This window comes from Xyrauchen texanus, chromosome 7 (assembly GCF_025860055.1).
Source record: "Xyrauchen texanus isolate HMW12.3.18 chromosome 7, RBS_HiC_50CHRs, whole genome shotgun sequence".
Lineage (NCBI taxonomy): Eukaryota > Metazoa > Chordata > Actinopteri > Cypriniformes > Catostomidae > Xyrauchen > Xyrauchen texanus.
The window spans coordinates 15088848-15105093 of record NC_068282.1 but is presented as its reverse complement, the minus strand read 5'-3'; the positions used below and the strand labels follow the sequence as shown (position 1 = coordinate 15105093).

The 16246-nt window shown below is 41.5% G+C and overlaps 1 protein-coding gene across 1 annotated transcript in view; it reads right to left on the bottom strand.

Moving 5' to 3' along the window:
• Nucleotides 1-16246, bottom strand: part of LOC127646999 (CAD protein-like) — a 24325-nt gene extending 8079 nt beyond the window's left edge. The window contains exons 1-15 of the mRNA XM_052131038.1: nt 16000-16246; nt 14343-14482; nt 14075-14204; nt 13818-13960; nt 13575-13716; nt 13261-13432; nt 12696-12881; nt 12451-12560; nt 11930-12069; nt 11773-11854; nt 8500-8666; nt 8203-8367; nt 7831-7962; nt 7523-7724; nt 7169-7359 (exon numbers count right to left, since the gene is read on the bottom strand). Of these exons, the coding sequence (XP_051986998.1) occupies nt 7169-7359; nt 7523-7724; nt 7831-7962; nt 8203-8367; nt 8500-8666; nt 11773-11854; nt 11930-12069; nt 12451-12560; nt 12696-12881; nt 13261-13432; nt 13575-13716; nt 13818-13960; nt 14075-14204; nt 14343-14482; nt 16000-16099 (2202 nt within the window). The 5' untranslated portion in view covers nt 16100-16246. The remainder of the gene's footprint in view (nt 1-7168; nt 7360-7522; nt 7725-7830; nt 7963-8202; nt 8368-8499; nt 8667-11772; nt 11855-11929; nt 12070-12450; nt 12561-12695; nt 12882-13260; nt 13433-13574; nt 13717-13817; nt 13961-14074; nt 14205-14342; nt 14483-15999) is intronic.

The window sequence follows — 16246 nt, the reverse complement described above, 5'->3', positions numbered from 1 at the left end:
ACGTCTTGGAGATCTACTGACATAAACCAGTCTCCGTGACAAATAGAATGAGAAGTTCTGAGTGTTAGAATTTTATACTTGTATTTCCTGAGGTGTTTGTTGAGGACTCGTAAATCTGGAATTGGACAGAGATCTCTCTTTTTGGAATGAAAAAAATACCAGGAATGAAAACCCTGATTGTGTTCTTCCAACTGTATTGGTTTTTTTTTTTCACTCCCTTGCTCAGTAAAGAGGATATTTCTTTATCTAAAATCAGAGCCGACTCCCCTTGCCACTGAAATGAACACTCCATTGAAAAGAGGTGGTTTTATGGTGAATTGAACCTGTAACCCTTTTCTACTGTATTCAACCTCAGAAAATACCCCATGGGTGGAGGGAGGAGAACATTTGTGGGGGTCAATCGGGAAACATGTGCTATCGCCCTGCACACACTTGGGAGTGAACCTGAACAGTCCGTTTGTCTCTGTTTCTTTGCATGAGGGACCCGGACAGAAAAACCTTTGGTGCTATTTCCAGCCTGATAAGCCATCAACCTGGATGTTGCATTGAGTGCTCAAACTGCAAGCGCTGAAGACTTATGTATATTCTGGAAGACAGAGGTCGTAAAGCGCTCCATCTTCCCAGGCAGCGTGTCCCCCATGGAGGAGAAAACCGATCGATGGCCCGGATGCAGGTGATTAGCATGGGGTCGGATATCTCCATGTTCCCCATTCCCTGGACGTCTCAAGAAGCCTTTGACTGTGAGAAAAAGGCTTATCCCAAAATCGCCTCATTTACACCACACAGGCCGGGATGGCTGGGAGGAACTGCTGCACTGGAGGGAGGCAAGATGGGAGCTGACTGCCAAGGTATAAATCTCTTTCAGTTCCCGTACCCACTTGCTGTGACAGCCAGTCGATTGAGAGGTTAGCCATGGCACTGCAACAGGCCTCAATTAAATCTAACTCAGACTGTGTGCTCGGCGGCCAGGACTGGTCCATGGGCAAAATGCCATCTTCATCATCCTCGTCCTCCTCGAGGATTTCCAACAAAACTTCATCCCCCTCGTCGTCTTCCTCTCCCACCAATGCATCCTCGAACAGCAGGGGAAGGACTGGAGACACATTGTCCATCATTTCGCCCAATGACGGGGCCTGCGGACACTCTGCTTACTTTTCTCTGACACGAGGAGAGAGACATGGTTCCTTCTTGAACACAACTGCGACCCTCAGCCTTCTCTCCCGAATCTTGGTTCGAGAAGGATGAAAAATGGGGGCAATCCGAGCTGGACAACGTGGCCTGTGCGTGTTTAGCTCTCAGGCATGAGATGCAATGCAGATGAGAAACTTTTGCGGAAATCCACGCACCACTTACACATAAGCAGGGAGGGCGGCCCCATCCGAACTCTGTGGCTCTTTGGTTGCCATACTTTCGAGGTTAGTATACCACGATGTGAAAACTTACACAGAAAATACAACGAGCCAAGAATAAACTCTCTTTTATTTCCTCTTCTCTTTGAAGCGTAGTGAGCACTGCAAAAGAGTCAGAAAAATGCTGAAAAGTGCAGAGTAAAATAGCAGAGATAAACTCGCCGTGACGTGTTTGTTTACTTCACTATAGAGAGGTAATTGCCAATCCACAAGCTTGCAGAAAAAGATCTAATGCTTTTGGACGTTACTAGTGGCTCCATTGTCAAACCGTTGAAAAAGAAATCCTAGTAGGTCTGCAGAGGGCAGTTTCCAAAAATATTCCATGGGGAAGAGAGCGAGAATGAGGAAGCAACAGGTAGCTGTGGTTTATGTTAGGGAGTTGGGACTTCTTAAAAGTTGCAGCGATTGGTCTGTCAATCTTGACAGATGTTGTGTTATTGGAGCTTCTATAATCAGTCAAGCCTGGGGCATTCCCTTAGTGAAATACCGAACACGTTAGAAAGAGAACACTATAAATGTGCGTGTTCAATGAGACACACTCCTGCTGCACGTCTCTGAACAAACTGCGAATCAGAGACACACATCGACAACTTTTCTTTCGTCTGTTCTTCAAAATATTATAAAGTGTGCACGCACGTCTCTGTGTCTACCAGCATTTCATGTCATGTGTCACTCCTAGATGTCTTACAATTAGCCTGTCACAGTGGTAGGTAGATGTGCAAGTATACCCACCATGCGCATGATGTAGGCTACCTGCATTAGGCAGGTACTTACTTCATACCCTGGGCTACTATTTGTTTTAGTTGATTTTTTTTATATATATTTTTACATTTTCTCCCCTTATCTCCCCAATTTGGCACGCCCAATTTCCACTACTTGGTCCTCGTGGTGGTACGGTTACTCACTTCAATCCGGGTGGTGGAGGACATTTCTCAGTTGCCTCCGCTTCCAAGACCGTCAATCTGCACATCTTATCACATGGCTCGCTGTTCATGACACTGCGGAGACTCACAGCATGTGGAGGCTCATGCTAGTCTCAGCGATCCACACACAACTTACCACACACCCCATTGAGAGCGAGAACCACTAAATCGTGACCACAAGGAGGTTACCCCATATGACTCTACCCTCCCTAGCAACCGGGCCAATTTGGTTGCTTAGGAGACCTGGCTGGAGTCACTCAGCACACCCTGGATTCGAACTCGTGAATCCAGGGGTGGTAGTCAGCGTCAATACTCACTGAGCTACCCAGGCCCCCCTGCCTCTAATTAATATATTTGGCAACTTCCCTGCTTCATGGTTTTGTAATTTACTGATATTGTCGATAATCATCTGTCAACAAATGTCGAATTCAGCATCTGGATATTTGTCAGAAATCATCGATTAAAGATTACATCATCCAATCACACAGCCCTAGTGTACATTCTCAAGGCGCTGTACATCACATAAATAAAAACTATAAAATAAATAACATAAAAATAAAAGCTCTTATAATGAAAAAAGAAAAATTAAGATGGGAAATCTTTTGGGGGCCTGGCTAGCTCAGCGAATACAGATGCTGACTACCACACCTGGAGTCACAAGTTCAAATCCAGGGTGTGTTGAGTGACTCCAGTCAGGCTTCCTAAACAACCAATTGGCGCGGTTACTTGGGTGGGTAGAGTCACATTGGGTTAACCTCCTTGTGGTTGATGTAATGTGGATCTCGCTCTCGGTGTGGCGTGCGGTGAGTTGTGCGTGGATGACGCGGAGAATAGCAAGAAGCCTCCATACCCACTATGTCTCCACGGTAACGCACACAACAATCTACATGATAAGATGCGCCAATTGACAGTCTCAGATGCGGAGGCAACTGAGATTCGTCGTCCTCCACCACCCGGATAGAGACGAGTCACTACACTACCACGAAAACCTAGAGCACATTGGGAATTGGGCATGGCAAATTGGGGGGGAAAGGGGACAAAAAAGACAGGAAATCTTTCTCATTTCTCTGGGTTTGCATTATACAGTTTGGGGGCACAGCAAAAACTGTAGTGCTGTCCCCATAGAGCATAAGACGAGTTTGAAGCAGACCAGGATTAGAAGAGCAAAGGTTGCAAGATGTGGAGTAAGAAATGAAAGGGTTAGTTCACCCAAAAATGGAACTCACCCTCAAGCCATATTGCTTTCTGTTTTCAGCCAAACACAATCAGTGTAATATTTAAAAATATCCTGGATCTTCCAAGCTTTATAATGGGAGTGAATGGCAGGAGCCATCTCTGCTCTTCAGGACTGTTTTGAGTGTACTGACTGGCACATGTTCATGGAGGCTGCAACATATAGCGACTCAAACAACATGGAGGAATACACAGCATCAGTGACCAGCTACATCAGCAAGTGCATTGATGATGTCACCTTCTCCAAGACCATCACCACACGCTCCAACAAGAAGCCGTGGATGACTGCGGAGGTGCATGCGCTGCTGAGGACCCGAGACTCCGCCTTCAGAGCAGGCGACAAGGTTGCCCTAAGAACAGCGAGGCCAAACTGTCCCGGGCCATCAGAGAGGCAAATTGCGCACACGCCCAGAGAATCCACAGTCACTTCCAGGACAGCTGCAACACGCGCACATGTGGCAGGGCATCCAGGCCAACACCAACTACAGGACAACATCAATTGCCTGTGACAAAGATGCCTCCCTTCCAGATGCGCTGAATGACTTCTACGCTAGGTTTGAAGCACAGAACAATGTGGTGGCGAGGAAGACCACCCCTCTTCCTAGCGAGCAGGTGCTCGCTCTTACCATGGCTGATGTGAGAAAAACTCTATGTAGAGTCCACCCATGGACCAGACAACATTCCTGGCAGAGTGCTCAGAGGATGTGCAGACCAGCTGGCAGATGTTCTTACTGACATCTTCAACATCTCTCTGAGCAGCGCCGTTGTTCCAATGTGCTTCAAGGCCACCACCATCGTCCCCATGCCAAAGAAGTCTTCACTGTCCTGCCTCAATGACTACCGTCCCATTGCACTCACACCCATCATCATGAAGTGCTTCGAGAGGCTCATCATGAGGCACATTAAGACCCAGCTGCCCCCCTCACTAGAGCCATTGCAGTTTGCGTATCGACCCAACCGTTCAACAGATGATGCCATCACCACAACCCTCCATCTGGCCCTCACCCACCTAGATAAAAAGCACTCATACGTTCAAATGCTGTTCATAGACTTCAGCTCAGCATTCAACATTAACAATAATTCCTCAGCACCTGATTGGAAAGCTGAAGCTACTGGGCCTGGTCATCTCCCTCTACAACTGGATCCTGGACTCCTGACAGGGAGACCTCAGTCAGTCCGGATCGGGAACAGCATCTCCACCACCACCACACTGAGCATTGGGGCCCCCCAGGGCTGTGTGCTCAGTCCACTGCTGTTCACTCTGCTGACTCATGACTGTGCAGCAATGCACAGCTCGAACCACATCATCAAGTTCGCCGATGACATGACTGTGGTGGGTTTCATCAGCAAGAACGACGAGTCAGCATACAGAGAGGAGGTGCAGCGGCTAACGGACTGGTGTAGAGCCAACAACCTGGCTCTGAATGTGGACAAAACAAAAGAGATGGTTGTTGACTTTAGGAGAGCACAGAGTGACCGTTCTCTGCTGAACATCGACGGCTCCTCTGTGGAGATCATCAAGAGCACCAAATTCCTTGGTGTTCACCTGGCGGAGAACCTCACCTGGTCCCTCAACACCAGCTCTATTCCCAAGAAAGCCCAGCAGCGTCTCTACTTTCTTCAAAGGCTGAGAAAAGCACATCTCCCACCCCCCATCCTCACGACATTCTATAGAGGGATTATTGAGAACATCCTGAGCAGCTGCATCACTGCCTGGTTTGGGACTTGCACCGTTTCGGACCGCAAAGCCCTACAGATGATAGTGAGGACAGCTGAGAAGATCATCGGGGTCTCTCTTCCCTCCATCAAAGACATTTACACAAAACACTGCATCCGCAAAGCAACCAGCATTGTGGATGACCCCACACACTCCTAACACAAACTGGTCACCCTCCTGCCGTCTGGCAAGAAGTACCGAAGCATTCGTGCCCTCACGGCCAGACTGTGTAACAGCTTCTTCCCCCAATCCATCAGACTCCTCAATACTCAGAGACTAGACTGACACACACACACACACACACACACACACACGTGTCCTGAGTTGCACTTTAATTATTGTCACTTTATACCTTGCTGCTACCTCAATAACTGCTATTTCCATAGAACACTATCTCATAGTATGTTATGTTTACATTTGGCATTTTTAGAAACTGTCATCTTTTTGCAATACTGTGTACTGGTCGGCACTGCACCGTCTCTCACTGTGCCTATTGTCCTGTTCATTTTTAGTAATTTATTGTACTGTCCTGTACTTTTTTCACACGTTTGCATGTGCACTTTATATAGGTTATTTAGTCTGTGTAGTCTCATGTAGTTCTGTGTTTGCCCTATGTTGTTTATGTAGCACCATGTTACTGGAGGAATGTTGTCTCGTTTCACTGTGTACTATACTAACTCTATATGGTTGAATGACAATAAAAACCACTTGACTTTACTTGACTTGAATGCTACCTCCAAAAAAAAAAAGCACATCCATCCATCATAAAAGTAATCCATATGGATCCAGGGGGTTAATAAAGGCCTTCTGAAGCGAAGCAATGCGTTTTTGTAAGAAACATATACATGTTTATATCTTTATAAACTTTAATCACTGGCTTCCGGTTACGGCCGTCCGTGCGTTCACGAGAGAGTCAAGTGAGAAGATCCAGTGAGAAGTGACGAACGTGGAAGCGCAAAGGATAAAGCATAACAAAATGCTGGTCATGAATTAGAAGTCAACAACAAAGATTTTTAAAGAAAAATGTTGGAGGATTTCGATATAAGAGAAGAGGAGATTGAGTTTTTGGAGTACACTGAACAGGAACTCCAGGAGATGGAGGAAGCTGCAGCAGCGGCACAAACAAAATAATCTGGTAGACGGAGAGTATAGGAGACGTGGTGCTCATGCAGGAAATGCAAGGTAATGCCAACAGAGGCTGAGAGAGTTTGCTGCCAAGAATGGACAATTGGAATGACTGGATAGACGTAAGAACGCAACATTTTAAAACTAATACAAATCTACAGTATAGCTAAAACAACTCACTTCTTTTTGCCGTTTTTCCTTTGCTGTAAACAATGCGTGCTTCCGGTGTTCGTAACTTCTCACCAGAGCTTATGCTACGCCTACATCATAAGCCGGAACGCGACACTCTTATGAACGCAGGGACAGCCGTTACCGGAAGCCAGTGATTATAGATTTTAAAGTTATAAATATGGATATTTTTCTTCCAAAAACACATCGCTTCCCTTCAGATGGCCTATATTAACACACTTGAGTTGTATGGATTACTTTTATAATGGATGGATGCACTTTTTTGGGCTTCAAAATCTAAGGTATCATTCACTAACGTTATAAAGCTTGGAAGCACTAGTATATTTTTTTATATAACTCCGATTGTGTTTGGCTGAAAAAACAAAGTCATATATACCAAAGATGGCTTGATGGTGAGTAAATTATGGGACAATTTTCATTTTTGGGTGAAATAACCATTTAAGAGGTAAGATATATTATTTACAATAACTGTTAAAATTGTCCAATGCTATATTCTGCTTTTTAGGACTTATCTGTCAAGAGATAATTTTTGCTTATCTGTGAACTTTTTAACCCATCTTTTATTGAGATACCTCTACGTAGGTGTCCTCTTGAGGAGGGAGAGCAAATATTCTTCTGGGGTTCTCGTAAAGCCTCTTAATAATGTCATCAATGGTGAGGCACCCCTTATTGACTGCTGTGAGCAGAAGAGGCAACATGGTCTCTAGCCCTGGGTAACCTGGAGGTGGTTTATCTGAGTTCTTCTCATCTACTGAATGAGGAGCTGCAAATTCACAAGACAGTTAATGACCTCCAACACTTGCTCAAGAATGGACTCGACCAATTGCCTAACAACAACACTCATTATAATTTTTTATAACTTTAAATAAAATTTTGTTGCATGGTAAAACAGATAGTGAATCTCAGCAATTTGTGTATGTTATTACCATGGTCGGTAGCAAAACAGTCAATGATATCTAAATTTTCCCACAATGCCTCCATGTCCTCTCGTGTTCCCAGCATGGGCCGTACTTGTGCCCTGCCGCTCCCAATGACAGGCACATTATCTTCACACAGGAAGAGATGATGAGGGGCAACTTCACACGTCACCTGGATCCCCTTTTGTTTAGCAGCTCGGATGATCAGAATCTAAGAAACAAGACATGAGTTAGTTAGGCATTAATACACAAAATGCAGGAACTTGTAATTGAAATCCAGTTGGATGATCAAACCACATATCCCATGCATTCTTAACCTCTTCTTTCTTGGCAACATGGCAGATGTGAACAGGTCTCTGATACAGCTGTGCTACCATTAAGACGGCTGCCACAGTCTGTTTCTCTGCATGTGTCACAATTGGCAGGTGCTTTGGCCACTTCTCAAAGTGCTGCAAAAGATGGTTTTGTGGTAACTGTGATATCCATAATAAACAAGCAAGACATGTCAAATTTGTATTCAATTTAGGAGCATAAAAAATAAACTCTGCTGAAAAGACCAGCTTAGATTCGCATTCATTTCCAGGCTGGTTTATGCTGGTTTGGTGATAGTCTACATTATTTGTTGTACACTGAACATCACCAAAACATAACATAGTAATTTCAACAGGGAAATCTAATTTTTTATTTACCTCCATCCATATTGAAACATTGTCCATTTTCAAAGTGGAGTATGTGTCATTCAGGTACATCTTCAGGCCAGCTGCAGAGCTTGCAATGGATGGAAGAATTGAGGCGTTGTCTAATGACGCACCCAGGAAGAGAGCATAATCACAGCGGCAACCAGCCATGGCAAGCTAGACCAGTTCATGGTAGGGGGTAAAATATAAAATAGCATTGTCATAGAAGAACAGCATAGAGGATGCTAAAAAATAAATAAAAAAAACCTCTGTATGGTACTTTGGATGTACAAATTGTGTTGATGTTACCTTCTGGGCCATAGCAAGGGAGCTAGGGTCAGTGATGGGAGGGTTGGTGTTCGGCATGGCACACACCATGGTGATACCTCCTGCCAGGGCAGCTGCTGTGCCTGAGGAGAAGTCCTCTTTATGGGTGCCACCAGGCTCCCTCAAGTGCACATGGACATCAATCAGACCTTCATACAAAGAACAATGGCACATAATCCTTATTTAAGATCATATATGAATTAGTGGATAAAATTTTAGGATCAAACAAATGGACTGAATTAGAGAGTATAGCTTTGCAAAACGGAAAACAATTTCTGAATTAGGGTTGTCGATTTAACACATTATTTCAATGTGATTGATTATATAAAAAAATAATGCAATAAACAAATGGTGCTATTAATCATGTCTCCAGACCGTAACATGGAATATTTTTAACAATGGAGTAATTCAGGTTTGAAGTAGCACCTGTTTTCAGCAGGGGGCAGTAAACAAAACTCTGTACAGAGAACAAACCACACTCAGGCTTGCTTTACACAACAGCACAAATGAGAACCTGTTCTTGTGTTCAAACACAAATGGATGGAGCACAATTCCGAATGCGGGGATCTCGAGACAAGTTTCAAACTATGTTTAACTTAACACAGCGACCTAAAAACGCTGTCTTTATGATGTTTCGCAAGCAAAGTGAGATGCCAATCCGATGCAGGTTAACATGCTCCTTCTAAACGGCAAGCCTTGCTTAAGCTTCAAGTGGCTTTTGATGTCATTCAATCACGGCTTCATACACTAAAACTTGCTCTGAATGTTGACAAAACCAAAATATTGTTATTTTCAAATTCGAAAAAGGTGGAAGACAATATTATTCCTATCCAGACTTTACAAGGTAATGTGATTGAGTTAGTAAGAGAGTATAAATATCTTGGCATCATAATTGATGATACTTTATCTTTTGGCTCTCACATAACTCAACTAAATTAAAAATTAAAAATAAAGCTTGGGTTTTGTTTTAGAAACAAGTTTTGTTTTTCATTTAATGTAAGAAAGAGGTTAGTTTCTGCTACTTTTTTGCCTGTACTTGATTACAGTGATGTGGTGTATCAATTTGTTTCTTCTCATTTTCTCTCCTCTTTGGATGCCGTCTATCATAGCGCTTTGAGATTTATTTCAGACTGTAAACCTTTAACTCATCGTTGTATTTTGTATAACAGAGTAGCCTGGCCCTCTCTGTCTATTAGAAGGAAAATGCACTATTACTTATTTATTTATAAGGCTATTCTGGGGTTGTTACCTTCATATCTAGATTGCCTAATTCATAAGAAAAGTATTTTGAAATATTCCCTCCGGTCTGAAAATTGTTTTACCCTTTCTGTTCCACTTGTAAGAACTGAACTGGGAAAAGGGGCTTTTATGTATGCAGCTCCATTTAAATGGAATCGACTCCAAACAAAATTGAAATTACAAACTCTGGTGCCTATGGAACATTTCAAAACTATTATTCGGTCCATTGAAGAAGACTCAATGATGTGCAATTGTTTTTAAGTGTTGATATTTTATATTTGTTGTTGATTTGTAATTTTGTGACTGTAACTGCTGCCCATTCTTGGCCAGGACACTCCTGTGAAAGAGATTTCTAATCTCAGAGAGATTATCCTGGTTAAATAAAGGTCAAATAAAACAAAAAATAAAATCGACATGTCCATAGAAAAGTCCTTATAATAAATCTATCTGAGAGAGATTGACAAATTCAACTGTAAAATGGATTGCTGTGGACTGTAGGCCAATGATAGGCTTATGTTCAATAATATGGAAACAAGGCCTGGGTAGCTCAGTGAGTAAAGATACTGAATGCCATCCCTGGAGTCGCGAGTTCGAATCCAGGGAGTGCTGAGTGACTCCAGCTAGGTCTACTAAGAAACCAAATTGGCCCGGTTGCTAGGGAAGGTAGAGTCACATGGGGTAACCTCCTCGTGGTCACTATAATGAGGTTCTCGCTCTCAGTGGGGTGCGTGGTGAGTTGTGTGTGGATGCCATGGAGAATAGTGTGAAGCGTCCACACATGCTATGTCTACGCGGTAACGTGCTCAACAAGCCACGTGATAAAATTGATGGTCTCAGACGTGGAGGCAACTGAGATTCGTCCTCTGCCACCCGGATTGAGGTGAGTCACTATGCCACCACAAGAACTTAGAGCGCATTGGGAATTGGGCATTCCAAATTGGGGAGAAAAGAGGGAGAAAACAATAATAATAATAATATGGAAACAAACAATATATTGCCTTCTAAAGCCACAATAATGTAATGCATCATATTTATAATATATATATTATATTTATAATTATTATAATATATCTATTAATAATAATTGAATCATTAGGTATTGAATTATTGTTATTTAATGGGCATTCTCAGAAAATCTGTATATATGCAATAATTTGATTAATTGGCATAACATTTAATTAATTTGATTAAACAATTAGCAGCAGATATTTGCACTAAGTGCAAATAGCAACAAGAAGCATCTTCTTTGCACTAAGTGCAAATAGTGTTAGATGCTATTTGCGCACCAAATGAAATACTAAAATACAGTATAGGGGCATCACTGCAGCATGTTTATTGTGTTTATGTAGAGTTCCACAGATAACCTACACCAACCCCTACCTCTAAACCTAACCTTCCCATACACAAATTAAACATGGTTTTACTACTGTAACCATAGTATCACCATGGTGTTTGTGATTACATCATAGTAACCAAACATTTAAACATATAAACTATATTAACACCATATTGCTGTAGTAACACCATGGTGAACTGCATTAAAACTATGGCTTCTGCCAAAAGCATAGTTAAATTTACCCGGATCAAACCTTTCAACTCCACGACCTTCACCGTGACCAAATCACTGTGAGGAAATCAACCTATATATACATTTTTTATTAATAATTATAAATAGTATTAAATGAAGAGTGGAGACAGGAAACAAGACAGTGGGTCAAAAGGCGAATCTGAATCCGGGTCGCCTGCATGGTAAAAAAAAGTCTTTCTACACAGTCATTACACCCCACGCCACTGCAGCAAGACTAGTGGGCGTAGTGTGTCTTAAATTTCTGTTTGTCCTCCAGACTGTTAGAGTGCAAATGGACATGCTGTGTACTGTAGCAGGTGCTATTTATACCTAGTGAAAATAGTCACTCTAAAAAAAATTAATCGATTGACAGCCCTAATCTGAATATTTATTCCACTAGTAACAGGTCAGCAGGGGACCATTTTTAGGATACATAGGGTGGTACTCACCAGGTAAACGAATGAGATTCTGGGACTTCATGCAGTCCACATTCATCTTTACTGGAGGATCTTGACCAGTCTTCCTCAGCGCCTGCCAACCAAATGTTTTCCCATAAATTGTACTCCAAATGGCTTCAACAGATTTTGTTCCTGATTTGACACTCACCTGAATAGAATAATCAAATTCTCCAGCCTGTCCGATAGAGAGCCCTCCCGAACTAAGAATTCGAACTTTACAAGGCCGAACAAATTCTTCTGGCTCAGAAGATCCAGGGAAACTAAGATGCTCTGACAGTCTTTGCTTAACTTAAAAAGTAAGAGTTCAGTGCTTATTATTTGTCATTAGAGAAACGTTAATAATTTTGTCTTAATAAAATTTAGAACTTAATACACAGCTATGTGGAATGGTATTTTAGACCAATGAGATTTCACTGTGGACAGAGCTACTCAGCTTGATGTGACAAACATAGAACCAAGCAATGGACAAAATATAACTCATATTAGCATGGAAGAGATAGGATTTATTGCTTGTCACCTTACTGTGTTGCAGCCCAGTAAGAATTATTGAAAGAAGAATAACTGGGGGTTTTTTTTCATTGTATTTCAAACTGTATGTCTTGAGGAACCAGCAAACACATCACCAGATTTATACAAACAATGATTATCACTTCAAACAAAACATCTCACTTGGTTTTCCAGCTTTGCCCTCTTTTGAGTCTCTGACTGTGTCCATAAAGACATTAAAGAGACTGACTAGGTTTGTAGACCCAGCCATGTGTTCAGGACAGAACTGGACACTGAAATTTGCAGAATACAGGTTCTCCATTTAGACATTTTCATCAGCAACCTCTAAAAATTGTCTTAAAGCATAAATGTCCATTGATTTTGCATTTGCTGTAAGCAGGACAATTAAACAAGACATCAAGGCTAACCTGAAAAGCGGCTTGTGGTTATGAACAATGCCCCCATTGGTTTGGTCATTGGTGTTGGTAAAGAGCACATCCCAATCTTCTGGGAGAGTTTGAGGATCCACAGCAAATCTATGGTTCTGAGAGGTGATGAAGCAGTAATCGGTACCTTTATGGATGTAGGTCTGGTTATAACCATGGATACTATACCTGAAATGCACAGTACATTCTTTTGTACTTTTTAAGATTCACAATAATGAGATGCAATGATTTAGACATAAAAATAAAGGTCTCTGGATCAGGTCCTGAATGAACCAATTGACTGTAGCATTTCATCAGGCCTTGAGCACAAGCAAAAAAAGCAACTATACCAGGATGTTTCAAAAACATAGGAGCTTATTCCAGGACCAGAGTAATGCAGTAGCTCTTGACAAGATTGCTGAGTTAAGCATAAACTGAATTTCACCCCATGCCAATCCTTCATGAAAACTGGAATTCCATGGAAATGCCAAGGAATCAACCTTTTGCTCCACACAAGCCTCATTATCAACATACCATTGTAATTAATTACAAATAATTAATTGCTTACGTCATTTTGTATGTCTTTGCACCAATGACCAAAGATAGAAGCTGATGACCCAAGCCTATTCCAAAGACAGTTTTAGGGTTTTCCACACATGCCACATTCCGTACATTCTCTATAGTCTCCTTACAGCATTCTGGATGGCCAGGGCCATTACTAATGAATAGCCCATCAAAGTCTAGAGAAACATACAGGTTTCTTGATCACTGATCTTTAAGATTACAATTAGTATTCACAATGAGATTTTCAAGTTGTTTGAAAATTCTTAAAATGTCTTTTTCTCAAAGAAAATTTTCATGTCAACACAGACCATGGCTCACCATTGGCTTCCAAAGGATGATCCCAGGGGACCACAGTGACCCGAGCACCTCTCTTGCACAGGTAGCGGATCTGATTGTAATTAATGCCACAGTCTATGGCAGTGATCTTCACAGTGCCATTTATATTAAAAACTCTTGGTTTCTATTGAAGTATGTGTAAATAAAATAGAAATGTTAAGTTATGCAAATATAACACAACTTATTAATATATTACATTTTGATATTAGAAAGATAGAAACCTACTTTAACAGAAACTTCTTTAACAAGGTTTCTGCTGTCTGGATTAAGAAACTCAATGTCAGTGGCAGAAGTTCCTTCCATCACAACTTTCCCCAACATGGTTCCACTTTCTGTGATCTTTTTGATCAAATTTTGTGTATCAACTCCTGGTTTCATGAGAAAAAGGTTTTGGGATTTCTCAAAGTACATAAAGGAAACCAAATAACTTGAATTACTTTGTACGAATCAAAACTACATTGTATACAAGTGTTCACACTGACCCTGCAGCCCAGGGATGCCTTGCTCTCGGAGCCACTGATCCAAAGACTTGGCTGAGCTACAGTGACTGGGATTCTCAAAGACCTCCCCAACAATGACAGCAGATGCGTGAATTCTGGAAGATTCAAACCACTAGAGGACCAAAGAGAGGAACAGTGTTCACAAGATGTTTGCAATTGTAATTGACCACAATAAATAGTAGCATTGCAATGTGCTAGATGAATGATGTAATATTAAATAGGCTTTGTGGACATATGAAGGAGAAAACACCTTGCTGAGTCCAAACTCTTCATCCTCATCTTGTGGAACACCATAATTGTCAATCAGTGGGTAAGCCAGAATTAGTATTTGGGACCTGTATGAGGGATCAGTGAGAGCTTCTGGATAACCCACCATTCCTGTCTGGAAAACTATGGATACAATAACATGACATTATTATATATGACTAGGTTGTGTCTGAGGAAAACCCATGGCAGTGGTCTGAAATTCAAAACCATTTGTCTGCCTTAAGGAGAAGAATATATAAGGTTTATTATAAAAAAAAGGAAACAAATTCATGTTTATGCATGTTTTAAACTTGTATGGTAAATTACATATGTTTTGATTATCACTAATGACAGAATTACCTTGAACTGTGAACAGAATGAATGGGTTCACATACATAATGTGAATAAACCTGGGGTCAGACGCACAAAACGTTCTTAAGAATACATTTCTTCTTAACTACCATTTTCTTCTTAATTTGTAACTTAAGAAAAAATGAAGATGGTCTTCAAGAAAATATTTGAGAACTAAAGAATGTTTCAATAATTCTCACAGCATGGTCTGCTTACTGGTTATAGGGCACATTTTAGCTGGCCAGGCTAGGAAACCAGCATAAAACTGGCCTATTGCCATCAGTTCTGCATATATATAAACTCAGCAAAAAAAGAAATGTCCCTTTTTCAGGACACTGCACTTTAATTTTGTAAAAATCCAAATAATTTTACAGATCTTTATTGTAGAGTATTTCAAAAAAATTCCATGCTTGTTCAATGAACCATAAACTATTAATGAACATTCACAGGTCTGTGGAATGTCATTAAGACACTAACAGCTTACAGATGGAAGGCAATTAAGGTCACAGTTATAAAAACTTAGGACACTAAAGTGACCTTTCAAAGGACTCTGAAAAACACCAATAGAAAGATGTCCAGGGTCCTCTGCTCATCTGTGTGAACGTGCCGTAGGCATGCTGCATGGAGGCTTGAGGACTGCAGATGTGGCAAGAGCAATTAATTGTAATGTCCATACTGTGAGATACCCAAGACAGCGCTACAGGGAGAGAGGAAGGACAGCTGATTATCCTTGCAGTGGCAGACCACGTGTAACAACACCTGCACTGGATTGATACATCCGAATATCACACCTGCGGGACAGGTACAGAATGGCAACAACTGCCCAAGTTACACCAGGAACGCCACCCAACCATACTGCTCGGTCTGTGCGTGATTTCCTGCAAGACAGGAATGTCAGTGTTCTGTCATGGCCAGCTAAGAGCTCGGAACTCATTCCCATTGAGCACGTCTGGGACCTGTTGTATCGGAGGGTGACGGCTATGGCCATTCCCCTCAGAAATGTCCAGGAACATCTCACAGCAAGAACTGCCAAATCCTGTGAAACTTGCCTTACACAAATATTCACACATGTTAAGTTTGCTGAAAATAAAAGCAGTTGAAAGTGAGAGGATCACGTTTGTTTGTTTTTTTTTTTTTTTTTTGCTGAGATTATATTTAAACCTATTTGCACTTGCAACAAAATATTTAAATGATAGTGATATTGCTTTTAGCACTTGCACTCTATCCAATGACAAGAAAGTTTAATGTATCTATACATTTCGAAATTCATAGCTTTGGAATCCAGGAACCAGTGAAATTCTTTAACTTACCAACTTCACCAGACACTGAAGCTTTGACCCCAATCAGACGGCCTTGAAACGCTGTCCCGTCTTCCAATACTAAAGATGCAATATTCACTTTCATTGACATGGCTGAATGTCTATGCTATATACAATTTTATACAGTAGAGCCAGAGACGATGCTGTTCTAATGTAAAAGCCCTAAATTACGAATTTTCTATTCAGTATTAAAGTCCACTCTCTGCGGTGTTTACAGCGAACCATAAAGGTAGACTAG